Source organism: Dromiciops gliroides, chromosome 4 (genome assembly GCF_019393635.1).
Source record: "Dromiciops gliroides isolate mDroGli1 chromosome 4, mDroGli1.pri, whole genome shotgun sequence".
Lineage (NCBI taxonomy): Eukaryota > Metazoa > Chordata > Mammalia > Microbiotheria > Microbiotheriidae > Dromiciops > Dromiciops gliroides.
Window position 1 is genome coordinate 482,684,411 of NC_057864.1, and position 16,400 is coordinate 482,700,810.

Genomic DNA, 16,400 nt, shown 5'->3' on the forward strand with positions numbered 1-16,400 from the left:
GATTCTTCCAAGATTATGGCATTCCATGATATATAGCCATATAGTATCACTGGGATGATATTTGCTTTTAAAGGATGAGTTTTTGTGTTAATGAGTAGTTTGAGATCATTGAAGGCAATCTGTGATGATCTTGTTCCACTAATTCTGGGACTAACTCATCTATTTTCTGGTAATACACTCATGTAGACATATCTTTGTTTATATACTCAAACCCCTCAATGGATCTGAGATCTCATTGAGGTAGGAGTTCCTTCCAATGATGGAAGAAACACAATCCATGCATGTCTGTCTCCTTCCTGCTATCTTGTCCATGTTCTCCCCAAAGTTCCCCATGGTGGCTCCTCCCAGTGTGTTGGAGGCCATTCTCCCTTTCTTCTGACATCATGAGGACACCAGTGGAGCTCTCAGGCTGTCCACCCGCCATCCCTCACTCTCACCACATGACCAGCCCATCATCTCTTCCTTTTATACAATTACTTGATGAAGTCCTTCACTTCCGTTCTTCTCTGGAGCTTCTCATGGATTCTTTGTGGCAGCCTGCTCACACATACCATGCATTTTTCATTGCCTTCTTTGTGATGCACACTTTTAGATGTTTGGAAGCAGTGGTATTCTAAATCTCACAGCCAGAAAGTAGCACAGGTAAAATGTTTGTGTTGGAGAGATGAGCCTTTGCTTTCATGGAAAGCTTGGGTTAAGTCAAGGAGCTTTTCAATTTCCTGAAAAGAATCCAGCCTACTCTCTTCCTCCATTATCATTCTGGATCCAGCTCACTGTCCCTCTCTACTGCGTGTCTCAGATATACTGTTGGACAAACTCTAAAGGATGACCTTCCAAATGTATACTGAAACCTAGCCAATAGGTATTCTTCATCCACTTGGTTTTTCCTGTGTGAATGCACAGGCTTTATAAACTCTTTGGAGTGATTAGATAACTTTTGCATGAAGCTCTTCAATGCCCTGGGCTTGCTGCAATCAGCATTGTATCATTCATAAGTAGGAAAATCTGGAGGACCAGGTCTTAGTATCCATGGAGAAAGATTCTTTTCTTGACCCTGCCCCTTTCAGGTGGATCTTCTCTATCACAGGGGCAAATGTTTTGGTGATCATACATCTCTTAGATGTATATATCTATCTATATCTATCTATCTATCTATCTATATGTGTGTGTGTGTTTATGTATGCATGCATACACAGTAGATCAGTTCCTACATTATGTGTTATATATGTATACATACACATATTACTCATGAACATATATATAGTAATCTATATTTTATGTAAATATATCGAGTGTAGCAAAAGTGAGTGTAGTCTTGAGCTTTTGCTACACTCTGTATTATAGATATACATATGAACCTTCCTCCCACATATCATAATGTGGGCAATATGAGTTTTTCATCCACTTTGTTTTCCCCCCATAGATGGTTAGATGCAGCTCTTTAAAATATTACTGTGGATTTCACCTAAGAAAGTTTATAGCACTTGTTTGTTTGGTTTTTTTAAAAAAATACTACCACCATCCTCATTATAGTTACCATTTATATCGCACTTTAAGGTTCATACTTCACAAATATTATTTTTATTTTCATAGCGCCCCTGCGGGGTAGGTGCTATTATTATCCCCACTTTCTAGATTCAGAAACTGAGGCATACAGAAGTTATGTAACTTGCTCAGGGTCATACAGCTAGTGTTTGGGGCTGTATAGGAACTCAGGTCTTCCTGACTCCAGGTCCAGTGCTCTATCCATTGTGCCATGTGGTGCAGCAAGAAGATTGTTCTAAACATTGCAATCCCAAGGTTTGTACAAGGAGCAATTCATAGAAATCCTATTTGGTTTTTGATTAATGCCATGTTTTAAAACTTCCCAAATGATGGCTGAGAATATCCCTGAGTTCTTTGCCTGCTCTGTGTTCTGGGAAGCTTTGATTATTTTCGATCTAACCAGTGAGCCCCAGCAGTGGGTCTCTAAAATGACAGCAGTCTGAACACGTGGCTTCCTTCTCTGGGGGGAGCTCCATCACCAGGCTACTCCCGGCCAGGCTACCTTGAATGCCTCCACCCATAATTCTCAGCTGGAGTCACTCTACAAAGTTCCTATTTTCTACTGCTTATTATTTTTCCCCACAAGTCCCCAAGTGTGATTCTGTCATCAGTCTTGGATGAAAGATTTGCCTAAAATCTTGCAAACAAAATTATTTTAGTCTGGAACTCTGATTTCATCAGTATGAGGAGATCCCTGGTGTGCATGCTCACTTCACTGAGGCACATCAGCAATTCATCTGTAACTGATAGTATAAGAGTATTACCCAGGTAGGGCCCAGAGAGATTTCACAGTAATGCTGCAAATAATTTTCAAAAATCATTAAGCACATGAAAGGTCTGCTTGGTCTTTAATTTTTTTCATTCTTCCCACCGCCCTGATAATGCAGTCTGTTGTCCTTTCCGGCCCTGGGCAAATTGGAAGACTTCCACAATACTCCTACAATCCCCCATTCCCTAAACCCAGCAGGGAGCAGAGAGCTCCACATATTAAATTTCTTTTAGGTCTCCAGCAGGAGCATCATTAGGCTTGCATGAATTTCATTTAAACCCTGGGTGAGGGGAGCCAGGGCATCAACCTAGGAGAGGTTTCTCCCAGATAGAATTTCTTCATTTCAGAATGTTTCCTTTTCTCTCTGGGTCCCATCCCTCAAGAAGAAAGTGCAGGGGCAGCTAGGTGGCACAGTGGATAGAGCACTGGCCCTGGATTAAGGAGGACCTGAGTTCAAATTCGACCTCAGACACTTGACACTTACTAGCTGCATGACCCTGGGCAAGTCACTTAATCCCAATTGCCTCACCAAAAAAAAAAAAAAGAAGAAGAAGAAGAAGAAGGAAATGCAGTATCTTCTGGGCAGCTGTGCAGAGCACCTGATTCTGATGTTTTCGCCTAATTGGACAGCTGCTGATTTCATTGTTTGCTGGGGGTGGGACGATAGTTTAGGAATTCATTGACCTCTGGCTTAGCTCTTGTTCAGTTCTTTCAGTTGTGTCTGACTCTCCTCAGGAAGACCTAAGTTCAAACCTGGTCCCAGACACTTACTAGATGTGTGACCCTAGACAAATAATTTTACCCTTTTTGCCTCAGTTTCCTCATCTGTAAAATGAACTGGAGAAGGAAATAGTGAATCACTCCAGTATCTCTGCCAAAAAACCCCAAAACCACCCAATCAACCAACCAAACAAAAAAACCCATGAAAACCCAAATGGGGTCATGAAGCATCAGACACAATTGAAGCAATTAAACAGTGATATGTATTTGAAAACATGATTCTGAGAAGGGGTACTTTGGTGCTGCCAAATTGTCAAAGGGGGTTCCAGATTTATGATCCTACCTCTATCACCTTAGGCAATCACTTCCTTCCTCTGGATCTGTTTTCTTATATGTAAAATGAGGGACTAAGACCAAATGACCTTTGAGATTCTTGCCAGCCTTTGTGACTTTTTTGCTCTATTCTTCTCATCAGATAAGATTTCAGTAAATTGACACAGAATAAAGAAAAAGTTAAATTGATTTATTCTTTGAAACAGAGAAGACTAGGAGAGGGAGGTATAATTACTGTCTTAAAATACCTGAAGGGTTGTCAGGGGGAAGAGGGATTATATTTATTCTGCCAGAGGGCAAAGTTTAGGATGAAGGGATAGAAGCAAATTTTGACTCCCCTTAAGGAAAAAAAATTCCTTGCTATTAGAGCTGTCCAAAAATGAAGGGGGCTGCCTTGGAAGAGAATGAATTGTTTCCTTGTCCCTGGAGCCATCTGTGCTTATTGGAGAGGTTTATAGAGTTCATTGAAGATTCAAAGGTTCTCTAAAGTCCCTTCTGTAACTTTGTGGACCCATGCCCAAGCAAATGGGGCTCACAGAAGGAAGAGCTCAAGGATGTTCAGGTTGTCTCCCCAAGAATATAAGATCCTTGAGCATTTTGCTTTTGGCCGCGCGCGTGTATGTGTGTGTGTGTGTGTGTGTGTGTGTGTGTGTGATCAGATCTTAGCACAGTGCCTGATAGAAGCTTGTTGTTCTTGCTGCTGAGTCATTTTCAGTCGTGTCTAACCTTTGTGACCCAATTTGGGGTTTTCTTGGCAAAGATACTGGAGTGGTTTGCTATTTCCTTCTCCAGTTCATTTTACAGATGAGGAAACTGAGGCAAACAGAGTGAAGTGACTTGCCCAGGGTCACACAGCTAGTAAGTGTCTGGGCCAGATTTGAACTCGGGAAGATGATGAGTCTTTCTGACTCCCATCCCAGACTCTATCCACTGTGCCACCGACCTGCCCCTGCCTGGTAGATAGAAGTGCTTTAATAAATGCTTGTTCATGGACGTTTTTACTTGGCCACAAATTCTATTATACTAGAATTTTATTGATTTTTCTTAAATTCATCCTTATTTAGGAAATAAATCTACTTAGAATAAAATTCCTAGAGTGTCAAAGAAGGGTAACCTTGTTGTCAATGGTCCCTTAGGACTTTGGGCAATGTAGTATAGTAGAAAGAATGCTGCCCTTAGAGCTAGAGCACCTGGGCTTGAGCCCAGCTCTGCTCTTCCCCATGTGACCCTGGGTAAGTCACTCTACCTCAGAACCTCCACTTCCTCCTCTAGAACATAAGGGGGCTGAACTTGATGGCCTCTGAGGTCTTGTCCAGCTCCACAAAAGCCACAAAACACAACGAATTTTTTTTAATGTAATGAAGATGGACGTTGTTCCCTTTTAAAAGTTACAAAGTAAAAATTGTCAAAATTCTGGCATTTGGCTAAAGTCTGAAATTTGGGGAAAGGTGACATTTGATTGGGAAAATCTGTCCCATGGAATACAGGAGGATGGGTAGCCTTAGGAGGTTGTGGCTTCTCTGATCACCAAGATCTTCAAGCAAAGACCGAGTATTTGTCAGGTGTGAGGTAGAAGGGATTTTTGTCCAGGGAAGGGTCGGGTCAGAGTGTCTGTATTAGGGGGAATTCTTAACCTGTTTTGGGTCCTGGACCTCTTGGGCATCACTCTGGGGAAGCCTGTAGAAAACTCTACATAATCATAGTTTTAAATGCATAAACTACAGGTGATTACAGAGAAAAAGCAATAATATTGAAATACAGTGATTGAAATATAAAAATTACTCAGTCGGGGCAGCTAGGTGGCAAAGTGGATAGAGCACCAGACCTGGATTCAGGAGGACCTGAGTTTAAATCCGGCCTCAGACACTTGATACTTACTATCTGTGTGAACCTGGGCAAGTCACTTAACCCCAATTGCCTCACCCCCCCCCAAAAAAAATTACTCAGTCAATCCTTCAACCAGCATTAATTAAGCAACTTCTTGATGTGATGGAACTAAGCCCTGAGGATACAAAAAAGGTAAAAAACCCAGTCCCTGCTCTCAGGGAGCTCATAATCCAATAATGGGGAAGACCACATGCTAATGACTACATACAAACAAACTATATGCAGGATAAATCAAAGGCAGTCTCAGAAGAAAGGCACTAAAATTAAGGAAGGCACAGACCCCAGGTTAAGAATCCCTAGACTAGAGGGTGTCTAAGGTCTCTTTCAGCTCTGATGATACTGTGATTCTATGATTAGAATAGCAATTCTTGAAATAGATTCACAGCTTATCAAAATTTGAGGTATTGCTGAGGTGAGAAACAAAGCTAATTTTCTGAATGACAAAATCAGGATACAAAAAGTCTTGGCAGGGAAAGATGGACCAAATCAAACAAAATGAAATTTAAGAGGGTTAAACTTAAATAAAGTCCTGCCCTTATGTTAGAAAAAAATTTCAAATGTGGTGGAAGGGAGGGTATTGACAGCAGTTATTCACATGACAAAGACTTTGAGATTTTCTCAGAATGTGAGTTCAGGATGACAATTGGATATGGTTCTGATGTTATATTAAACAGTATTTTTTCCATTCAATTTTATTTTAATTTTAGAATCCCCCCATACTTGATGAGAAGGTGAGGAAAACAAAACTCATTACAAATATGTATTGTTAAGCAAAGCAAATTCCCACATTAGCTATATTTCTCCCCCCAAAAAGAGAGAAAAGCAGGAGGAGGAAAAGAAGGAGAAGGAAGAGAGGAAGAGGAGGAAGAGGAGAAGGAAGAGGAGGAGGAGGAGAAATGCTTTAATACTGCCCTCTGAATCTATCAGCTCTCTGTCTGGACTTGGCTAGCATGTTTCCTCATGAGTCCTTTGAATTGTGTTGGTCACTGTGTTCATTAGAGTTACTAAGTCTTTCAAAGTTGATTATCTTTATGATATTGTTGTTATTGTATAAATGGTTCTCCTGGTTCTGATCACTTCACTTTTCATCAGTTTGTACAGATCTTCCCAGTTTCCTCATCTGTAAAATGAGTGAAACATCCCTTTCATTATTTCTTACAGCACAATAGTATTCTATCACCATATACCATAACTTGTTCAGCAATTCCCCAACTAATGGGCACCCTGCCTTCAGTTTCCAGATGGTAGGGTCACACAGCTAATAAGTGTCAAGTGTTTGAGGCCGGATTTGAACTCAGGTCCTCCTGAATACAGGGCCTGTGCTTTATCCACTGCGCCACCTAGCTGTCCCCTGATAGTTTTTCTAAAATTGAACCAGCTCTGTATCCCTGATGGTAGGCTGTATTTTTTGTTTGTTTTTTAGTGAAGCAATTGGGGTTAAGTGACTTGCCCAGGTTCACACAGCTAGTAAGTGTTAAGTGTCTGAGGCCGGATTTGAACTCAGGTCCTCCTGACTCCAGGGCCGGTGCTCTATCCAATGCGCTACCTAGCTGCCCCTTGATGGTAGGCTGTATTAATGGAAGGATCATGTCCAGAGTAAAAGAGACAGTCCTCTTGTGCTCTTCCCTGGTTAAACCACATCTAGCATACATGTGTGTTCAGTTTGGGGGTGTCACACCTTAAGAAGGACACACGTGTGCTGAAATGCATTCATGAACAGATCATCTAGGATGGTGAAAGTTTAGGAAACTATATCATATATTAGGAACAGCTGAAGGAATTGGGGATATTTAGCCTGGGGAAGGGGAAGGTTGCCAGCGCCATGGTGGCTTTAGCTAAATATTTGAAGTGATGACATATATGGAAGGAAGATCAAACTTATTCCATGGGGCCCAGGCAACAGAGCTTTGACCAGCTTGAGTAGGAGGTGAACATATCTTGCCATTCTTTTCAGGCACAAAACAAAAGTTAGCAAAACTTTATGGTGCATGGCTTAAGAAAATGGGGAACGATGGGCTGAATCTAGGAGGCTGAAATTGAATGGGGATAAAGGGAGGCAGATCTTGCCTCCATGTTAGTAAGAACTTTCTAACTAGGAATGTTGCTCAACAAGGAGCCTTGTGAAGTAATTCGTAATTTAAAGTAATAGTGATTTGGTCATCCCTACAAGTATCCAAGCAAATATTGGATGATCTGCTGCCAGAGATGTTTCAGGGGGATTTGTGTATCAAGGGAGAGGTTGGACTATATGACTTCTAAACTCCTTTCCAGTTTGGTCATTCAACAGCCCATCAAGAATTTCTTCCTTTTGTACAAGTACCTACTCTGTTCCGGGAGCTGTCCAAGGTGCTGGAGACACAGACAAAACCAGCAGTTGTCCATTGACCAAAGAACTTACCTTCTACTGGAAAAAATGACAAGTGCACAGATAACTGTTTACAAAAGATATGCATGGGGTCAACTAGGTGGTGCAGTGGGTAAAGCACTGGTCCTGGATTCAGGAGGACCTGAGTTCAAATCCAGCCTCAGACACTTGACACTTACTAGCTGTGTGACCCTGAGCAAGTAACTTAACCTTCATTGCCCTGCAAGAAACAACAACCCCAACCCCAAAACAAAACAAAAGAAAAAAAAGGTATGCATGGTAAATAGAGAGCAGTTTTTTGGCACCAAGAGCACTAGCAGCTGGGAAAGTGGGACATTTGGAAAGCCCCCTTTCCTGTAGGAATTGGCCCTTGAGCTGAGCTTTGAAGTAATGTAAGAGGAAGTAATAAAAATAAGTGACAAAAGAATGTCCACATCTGGAATGACAGGACCTGCATTCAAATCTTACTTTTGGCACTTACTGATCTATGTGACCCTGAGCAAGCCACTGCAACTGTCTGTACCTCAATTTCAACAGGGACTTTCATTGGAAGGCCTCTAAGGTCTTTTCTAGTTCTGACATGCTGTGAACACTAGAGGGTTTTTGTTTTTTGTTTTTTGTTTTTTTTAAAGCAAAATAATACAGTGGACTTTCCTGGGGTTTTTTAAGTTATGAAAAAAATATAGCATTTCGGGGGGACTTCTGTGAATGCTCTGACTTTCCCCTCACCAAATTGCTTTGCATTTATTTCTCTTGCACATCCCTACATTCATACGAGTTCTCCCCTAAGAGAATGTAAGCTCCTTGAGAGAACAGCCTGTTTCACTTCTGGTGTCTAGCACATTTTTGGTGTCTAGCACAGGGCCTGGCATTTAGTAAATGCTTGGTGGTTCTTGTTCCCAAGGACTATATGACAGATATGGTAAAGGAAAGAAACACAGGGAGCATGTAAATAGACTGAATTGCATTCAAAATGACCACACTGATGCATTAGTGGCATCGCTAATTAGTGGCAGGTTAAGTGACTTGTCCAGGATCACACAGCTAGTAAGTGTCAAGTGTTTGAGTCCGGATTTGAACTCAGGTCCACCTGAATCCAGGGCCTGTGCTTTATCCACTGTGCCACCTAGCTATCCCCTGATAGTTTTTCTAAAATTGAACCAGCTCTATATCCCTGAAGCCTCATATGTTATCACTCTTTATGGCTCTTGAAATGTGACTTGGGCCCCTTCTCTCCTGTAGCCAGAGCACCAGTGCTCCTTTCTGCCATGGACCACTGATACCGCCTAAGGCATGTTGGCTATTTCCAAAGGGTTGTGTGTGTGTGTGTGTGTGTGTGTGTGTCTTTGGACTGGTAAACCAGAGCATCAGGTCATAGATGACTTTCTTTTTTTTAAATGTTTTTTTTTTCCATGGGGCAACGAGGGTTAAGTGACTTGCCCAGGGTCACATAGCCAGTAAGTGTCAAGTGTCTGAGGCTGGATTTGAACTCAGGTCCTCCTGAATCCAGGGCTGATGCTTTATGCATTGTGCCACCTAGCTGCCCCCATAGATGACAAGTCATCTACTACAATGCTCACATTTTACAAATTAGGAAACTGAGGCTGAAAAAGATCACATGGGTAAGTTAAACATCAGAGGTGGGTTTTGAATGCAGGTTCTTTGTCTCCAGAGCCAGCGTTCCTTCCACTGCTCCACACAGCCTTTGATTTGACAATACTGCCAACAAAAAAAAAAGAAAAGAAAAGAGAAAGAGAAAGAGAAAGAAAGAAAAGAAAGAAAAAGACTGAATTAGGTTCTGTAAAGAATTGGATTTCTTAAATGAAACTTGCTGCCTACTATTATTTGTGTGTGTGTGTGTGTGTGTGTGTGTGTGTGTGTGAGGCAATTGGGGTTAAGTGACTTGCCCAGGGTCACACAGCTAGTAAGTATTAAGTGTTTGAGTCTGGATTTGAACTCAGGTCCTCCTGAATCCAGGGCCGGTGCTCTATCCACTGCGCCACCTAGCTGCCCCTCTACTATTATTTAAAAACATTTTTGCCTAGTATTTTTAAAAAACAGATTTGTAGTCATTTCCCATAACAACATTTGACTCCAGGTGCTTTTCTTGAAACAGCTGACAAAACAAGTTTGTTTTTTCCACACGGTCAGGCCCTCGCAGCGCTGCTTGACCCTTTGTGTTCTCACCTGTTCTTTCTGTGTTCCCCACAGGTAAATACGTATATCAGCCCATGACCCCCGTAGAACAGCTTCCAAGCACTGAGATTCCTGCCAAACCCCGAGAGCCCACCAACACCATTCAGATCTCGGTGTCCCTCACGGAACACTTCTTGAAATTTGCATCTGTCTTCCGGCCTCCCCTGCCCCGTGACTCCCCAAGGTATTGCACGATTTCCGACCTCTTCATCGATAGCTATCAGGTCAAGTGCATCAATGGAAAAATGTGCTACGTGCAGAAGCAACCCCTGTCTCACCCCCACCCCACAAGCCCCGAGGAGGTCTCTGCACACGATGCCTTAATTTCAAAAGAGAGCAATACACCAAAAATCAATCACTGCTCTTCTCCTTCGAGCTCTGAGGACTCGGGGATCAACGCGATTGGGGCTCACTACATGGAATCCTGTGATGAGGACACAGAGGAAGGGGCAGAGCTGAGTTCAGAAGAGGATTACAGTCCAGAGAGCAGCTGGGAGCCGGATGAATGCACCCTTCTGTCTCCATCCCAGTCCGACCTGGAAGTCATCGAAACAATAGAAACCACTGTGTGAGACACTGCATAGGCAGCAAGCTTTGGTCACCACGACTGATCCACTTTCCCCTCCACCGTGGCGGACAATCTGTGCTGTGTCCCTAACAGCCGGGAACTTGTAACACCTCCGTGGGTCCCCTGGTTTGCTTGTCTGTCTGACAGAGCGCTCTCTCTGAAGCTTAAAATCCCGTTCTCGTTTTCTTATTTTATAGGGATCTGTGGTGTTCCACGTTGTGACCCTCTCTTATTTAGTCATGAATGAAAAGCATCATGCAGACTTGTATAAGAACTCCTTGAGGGTGAAGGTGACATTGTGTATCTTTTACAACATCCACCTTCTGTCCTCATCTTGCTACTTCTCCGCGATGTGATCCCAGTAAATAGCCATTCACTCTGCCCTCTTCATCCCCAAAGCTAGTTCTATCCTAGCCAACCTGTTTTGTTCCTTTCAGTCATTTTCCCCTCCCCCAAAGGCCATGTTGGTTTTGAAAGTGGCACCAAGATGATGTTGGGGGGCCTAGAACCAAGTCCCATGACTACCATAGTACAGACCAGCCATAGCTGGCCCTTAAACTAGGTCCCAGCCAGCTCCTAGAGATGTAAGAGAGGCAACAGAAGGACAGACACCTGTTCCTCTGGCTGCATTCCATCCATGTCACCTCATGTTCTGTGTGGGAATAGGGGGGTGTGGGAGAGCCCTGTGTGTCCTTTCTGGATGGCTAGTGTCCCAGCAAGAACCACATTTGTCTTCTTGACCAGGTAGAACACACATCCTTAGAGTGAAATATAACCCTAGTCTTTGCTAATCTAGGAGAAAGTGGACAGTGGTGAATTTTAAATTTTTGTTTATCTCTAAGGGCTTGGCAGCCCAGGATCATTCTGGCGTCTTTCTTGATTCCCCTTCAAATCTTGGGAAGAATTTTTAGGAGGCTGTTCAGGTGCACTTAGCTTTCATGATTCATAGATTGATAGAGGTCAGAAAGGCCTTGGAAGTAACCAGTCCAACCTTCTGCATTTGATGGATAAGGAAATGGAGCTCTGAGAAGGGAAAGTGACTTGCCCAGGCCACAGCGATTTGATGGCAGAATTAGCCCTGGGTCCTTTCTTCTGCCCCCTATTAGAGTCCATCTGTGACAAGTAAAGGGAATGGGCCTAAGTGGGCACAGCCTTGAGGAGGGAGGAATGAATCCCAGAGGGCTGATCCTAACCCTACTTCAGCGGATGATAATAGGAAGACTGAACACAGCTTTGGTTGACATTAGCTGGACAAAGCAGTCTGAGGCATGGAATTTTAATGCAAATTCAAAAACCATGAAAATTGTACTCTGAGTATTCAATTAAACTCAATTCTGTTGAGCAAATATTAAGTGCCCACTCTGGGCAAGACACTGTTAGGAATGAGGGATACCAGATGAAAACCAATGGTCTCTTCCTTCATGGAACAGAACATCTCTCTGGGGGAGGGGAGAGTGTAATGTGTAGGGAGATAAATGTGATACAGAGTAAGGTGTAAGGGAGACAAAGGGATCTATGAACATTTGAGGAGACAGGGCGTATGGAGGGAAGATCAGGGAAGGCTTCATGAAAGAGCTCTGAGCGGGCAGAGAACTTAGAGACCAACTGGTCTAAACCCCCCATTTCGCAGAAGAAAAAACTGAGGCCCAGAGAGAGAAGGAGACTGGCTCATGAGAGAGATGTAGACAGGCAGAGGTGGGGGTAAGGTTGGGGGTGGTATTCCAGGCATAGGGCAATGTAAGGAGGTGGGAGATGAGCAGAATGAGACAGAACAGTTAGAGGCCAAGTTTGACTGTAAAACAAAGTCAGTGTAAGGGGGTGAAAGGAAATAAAACTAGAGGGGGAGATTGGAGCCAGGTTGTGGGAGGGCCTGAAATGCCCAGCTAAAGAGAAAAGATTTTATGAAATACTCTTAAATTATTTCACTATGGTATTATTCGTTTCTTGATATGTTCTCTCCCCCTGCAAGAGTAGCCATAGAGTTCAAAGAGAATTTCTATTTGAAGTTTTTATTCCTTCAAAGAAACTTTGAAGTTTCTTCCCAACAGCCTTTCTATGAAATATTTGCCATTTTCCCATATTTGTCAAGAACTGGAGAAATCTCTAATATAGCATCATTGGCAAGAGGATGGATGATCCCTGCTGACAATGGGGAAACATTTCTTTGGGCCCTTCTCTTCCACCCAGACAGGTCAGGCCCGGCTGAGCAGGGTTTCAGCAGTATTCAGATCTCAACCTTTCTGTCTCTGTCTGTCTCTGTCTCTGTCTCTGTCTCTCTGATTCTTTCTGTCTGTCTCTGTCTCCATGTCAGTTTCCACCTTAAGAGATGAGAAAATGTTACCCGAATTATCCTCATTTTCCGTCAAATTTCTCTTCTCTCTTAATTGTTGCTGAAAGAAATCTCAGAGTTCATTCAGTGTAACCTTCCTTCTCTCCCCTCCCCCCATTTTACAGGTGAGGAAACTAAGGCCTATAACTTCTCTTTTGGTCAAAGATTTCCTAGAGGTCATCTAGTCCAACCCCTTCACTTTTACAGATGAGGAAACTGAGGTTCAAAACTCCTTGCCCTCCCCCCTTTCCTTCCCCCTCCCTTTGCCTCTCCTCCTTTCCATCTCTCACAGAACTCTGCTCTATGGGCTTTGGGAACACCACCCATTCTCTCTGTAAGCCAGCCACCACCACTCCAAGGAAAAATTCAGCAGGTCCTTCCGGCACCAAAGCCTCTCTGTGAGGCTTAGAATTGGATTCCTTCCTTTCCTGATTACAGAGGGCGGGCTCTTGCCCAATCTGCTTTCATCCTCACAACAGCCTCTTATGAGAGGAAAACAGCGGGGCAGCAATAGAAAAAGGCTGTTTTCCTTTGAAACCAGTATTAATAAGACCTTCCTCTGTTCTATCAGTGATGCAGCCAAAACCTCCCACTGCTGTGTCCAGTGGTCTGAACGTTTGCTGTTTCCCTTGGAAGCAGGTCGTAGGAAAGGAGGGATCCTGCAGATTGCATTCTAGTGTGGGGCAGGACTAGAGCCAGGCTCAGAGATGTAGCCAAACAGCCGGCAGGCTCTGTCTTGGTGGGAAAAGCAGACCAGGAGTCAAAGGAGACCCAGATTCAAAGTCTGCTTTTGGTTCTTACTAGCTGTGCAACTCTGGGCAAGTCACCAACTTCTCGGAGCCTCAGTTTGTCCATCTATAAAATAGGAACGATACCACCAATAGCACCTACCTCCCAGGATTGTTGTGAGGCTTCACTAAGATAATAAAAATAGGATATTTTCTGGAGACATTAAAGTGCTCTGTAGAGGTCAGCTAGAGCTGGCTGCCTGTTAAAAACAATCAGGAGCTGGCCCACTGTGATTCTGGAGCACAAGGCAGAATTCTGCCAGCCACACACCTGCCTCCCTCACAACTCTCTAGTCACACCTGGGGTACTTCTGGTCTCTGGGGCAAAACCCCACTCAGCTTTGAGACTGGGTAACCTTGCCTACTAGCCACTGAAGAGGTGTGGGCCCACATCGCCATCCCAGTGAATGGTATGGGGAGATTGTGGGCATCACCCCACCGACACTCATACTGGGAGGGACCTTAGAGGTCAGCTTGTCCAGCCAGTGCCTCATACCCTGGGCCACCAGTAGCCACCTATTCCCCAAACAGGAGGCAGCCACTTGGCTGGCATAGAAAGAAGAAATACACACACACACACACACACACACACACAATGTGACCAGTTCTGGGTCACAGTAGACTCTAGGTTAGTCCTTGCAGCTGACCTATCCTTGATCAGAAATATTTTAGACTCATGCCTGAGTCCCTGGTTTTAAACACTTTTACTGCCAGAGAAACCAACCACATTTTGGACAATGTGGGCTGGTTTGGGTTTTTTGTATTTTTTTTTGTCTGAATAGGAGCAGCCAACAGTCATGAAAAATCGGCACCCAGTCTTTGTGAAGTCCCAGCTCACTGAGGTTCCTGTAGTCTTTTTACAGATGTAAGGCATGATTGGTCAGGGATCACTTTCTCCTCTGTATATAAAAGTTGGAGGAAAAGCCTGGGATCCTGGTTGTGAGACACAACTCAACCCTCAAACATCCTGAACATACTTTCTAAATAAGCACAATGACAAAGATCATTTTCCCTGGGTCCAAACACTGTGTTAAGAATTCTCCTGAGTTTTGCGCCTGTTGGGGAGAGTGGGCTCCTGTTCCAAAGGCAACTGACCGGAGGCCACGTCCAAGTGTGTATTCTAGGGCTACATCTAAAGCCCTTTCTGTTCTGTATTGTATGAGAAACCTAACCTCTGTATTCTTACTACTCTAGCGCTAATTTGTATAAACATATTTATCGGCACTTTAGAAAACGTTTAGACTGTAGGGACTGGCCACGACCAGTGAGTGATCTTGATGCCGCGTGGGGAGATCAGAGAGCTGAGCAGTTTGGGTTTCTTTGGGTGGGAGTCTAGGATTTTGCCAGATGGGAGGCGAAGGGCTGGGGCTCCTGCAGAGACCTTTGGGCAACAGATCATATTTTCACAAAGCTGGCACGAAAGCTGTCGGGTAGGAGATTATTAAGAAGCAATACTATGTGGGTTTTATCTTTTTACGTAACCTCAGCCTGTTTTTAAATTTCTGAACAGTTTGCTCATAGCTTTTGTAAGAGAAAATAATAACGAAGAAGTGGGTTACCACTTCTTTCCTAGTAATTAATTCTTAGAACCAATTAAACACATTGCAATCCACCCAGAACTGATGGAGTATCTACTCTCTGCCAAGCACTGTGCTAGGCTGGGGATACAAAGACAAAATAGTCTGGCCCTCAAGGAGCCTACGCTCGATTGAGGGAGGGGGGACCGGAAAGACAACCACGGCTAAATTAATACCGTAAATAAATAAATTCAAAGAAATACAGTCATTTCAGGGGGTGGGCAGATGGGAAGCACCAACAACTGGGGCTGGAGAGAAGTCAGGAAAGACCTCCTATGAGAGTCATCAGGGACATTTCTGAAGCTCCTGTGTTCCAGGCACTGGGTATATATGGATGGAGATGACAGTACACTGCTCTCAAGAACCTTATGGGGTAAAGGCAATGGGGTTGTCCAAGGACAGGACTATGATACAATAGAGATGCAGTCAGGATGATGTAGTGGATAGAGAGCCCATCTCTCCCCCTACCCCAACCCAAAAGGCCATTTGGGTTCTAAAGGTGATGCTGATGAGACGGTTCTGTGGGCCCTGGAGCCAAGTCCAAGACGGGAGTGACAAGAGCCAGGACTGCCATGGGACAGACCAGCCTTAACTTAAGGCTGGAACCAGCTTTGGAGTCAAAAGATCTGGGTTCCGGTCTTGCCTCTGAAACAGACTGGCTGGAGGACCCTGGGGAAGTCACTGAGCCCCAGAAAGCTCTAAGAGTATAAATTGCAGGAAAGGTACAAAGGGAGTTCCCTTATTTGGGGGTTCCTTATGCCAATGAAACTGAGTCAGAGGACAACGGAATGGAGAGAGATCCAAGAAAAGCACTTTGAGAAATTTGAGGGTGGGGCTATTTTTTACTTGGGGGTGGGGGGGAAGCTTCCTAGAGGGGACAATATCTGATCTAAGTTGGACCTTGAAAGAAAAGGGTGGGTGGGGTGGGGAGGGATGGGTCTTCAACAGAGACAGTGAAAAAAACCTAAAACCTCCCCTATTTCTTTATATGTACACATGTATTACTAATATGTGCACATAGTTAGTACTTTTGTAGAACAATAAATAATAATCATAATGCTTTGAAACCACACCTGGTATTTTCGTTGTTGACATGAGAGTTCAAGAGAACCTGGATGCTGAGTTGGAAATAGAAGAAGATCACGGGTTCAAGCCTGACAGAGACACCCAAACCCTCCCTGCCCCCTCCCCAATGAAGCAGCAGTGCTACGGCGCCCTTCAGTCCAGATCAGTTTAGGGCCACTACCATCTCTTCCCCCTCCAACCTTCATTTCTTAGTCTATTTGAAACATCAGAAACCCGGCATCTGACCGCTGCAAAAAA

The 16,400-nt window shown here is 43.8% G+C and overlaps 1 protein-coding gene across 1 annotated transcript in view; it reads left to right on the forward strand.

Moving 5' to 3' along the window:
* The window catches only part of C4H3orf70 (chromosome 4 C3orf70 homolog), a 69,783-nt gene extending 53,876 nt beyond the window's left edge, over window positions 1–15,907 (forward strand). Inside the window, exon 2 of the mRNA XM_044004611.1 lies at window positions 9,831–15,907. Coding sequence (XP_043860546.1) covers window positions 9,831–10,387 — 557 coding nt within the window. The 3' untranslated portion in view covers window positions 10,388–15,907. The remainder of the gene's footprint in view (window positions 1–9,830) is intronic.
* Window positions 15,908–16,400: the final 493 nt, after the last annotated feature.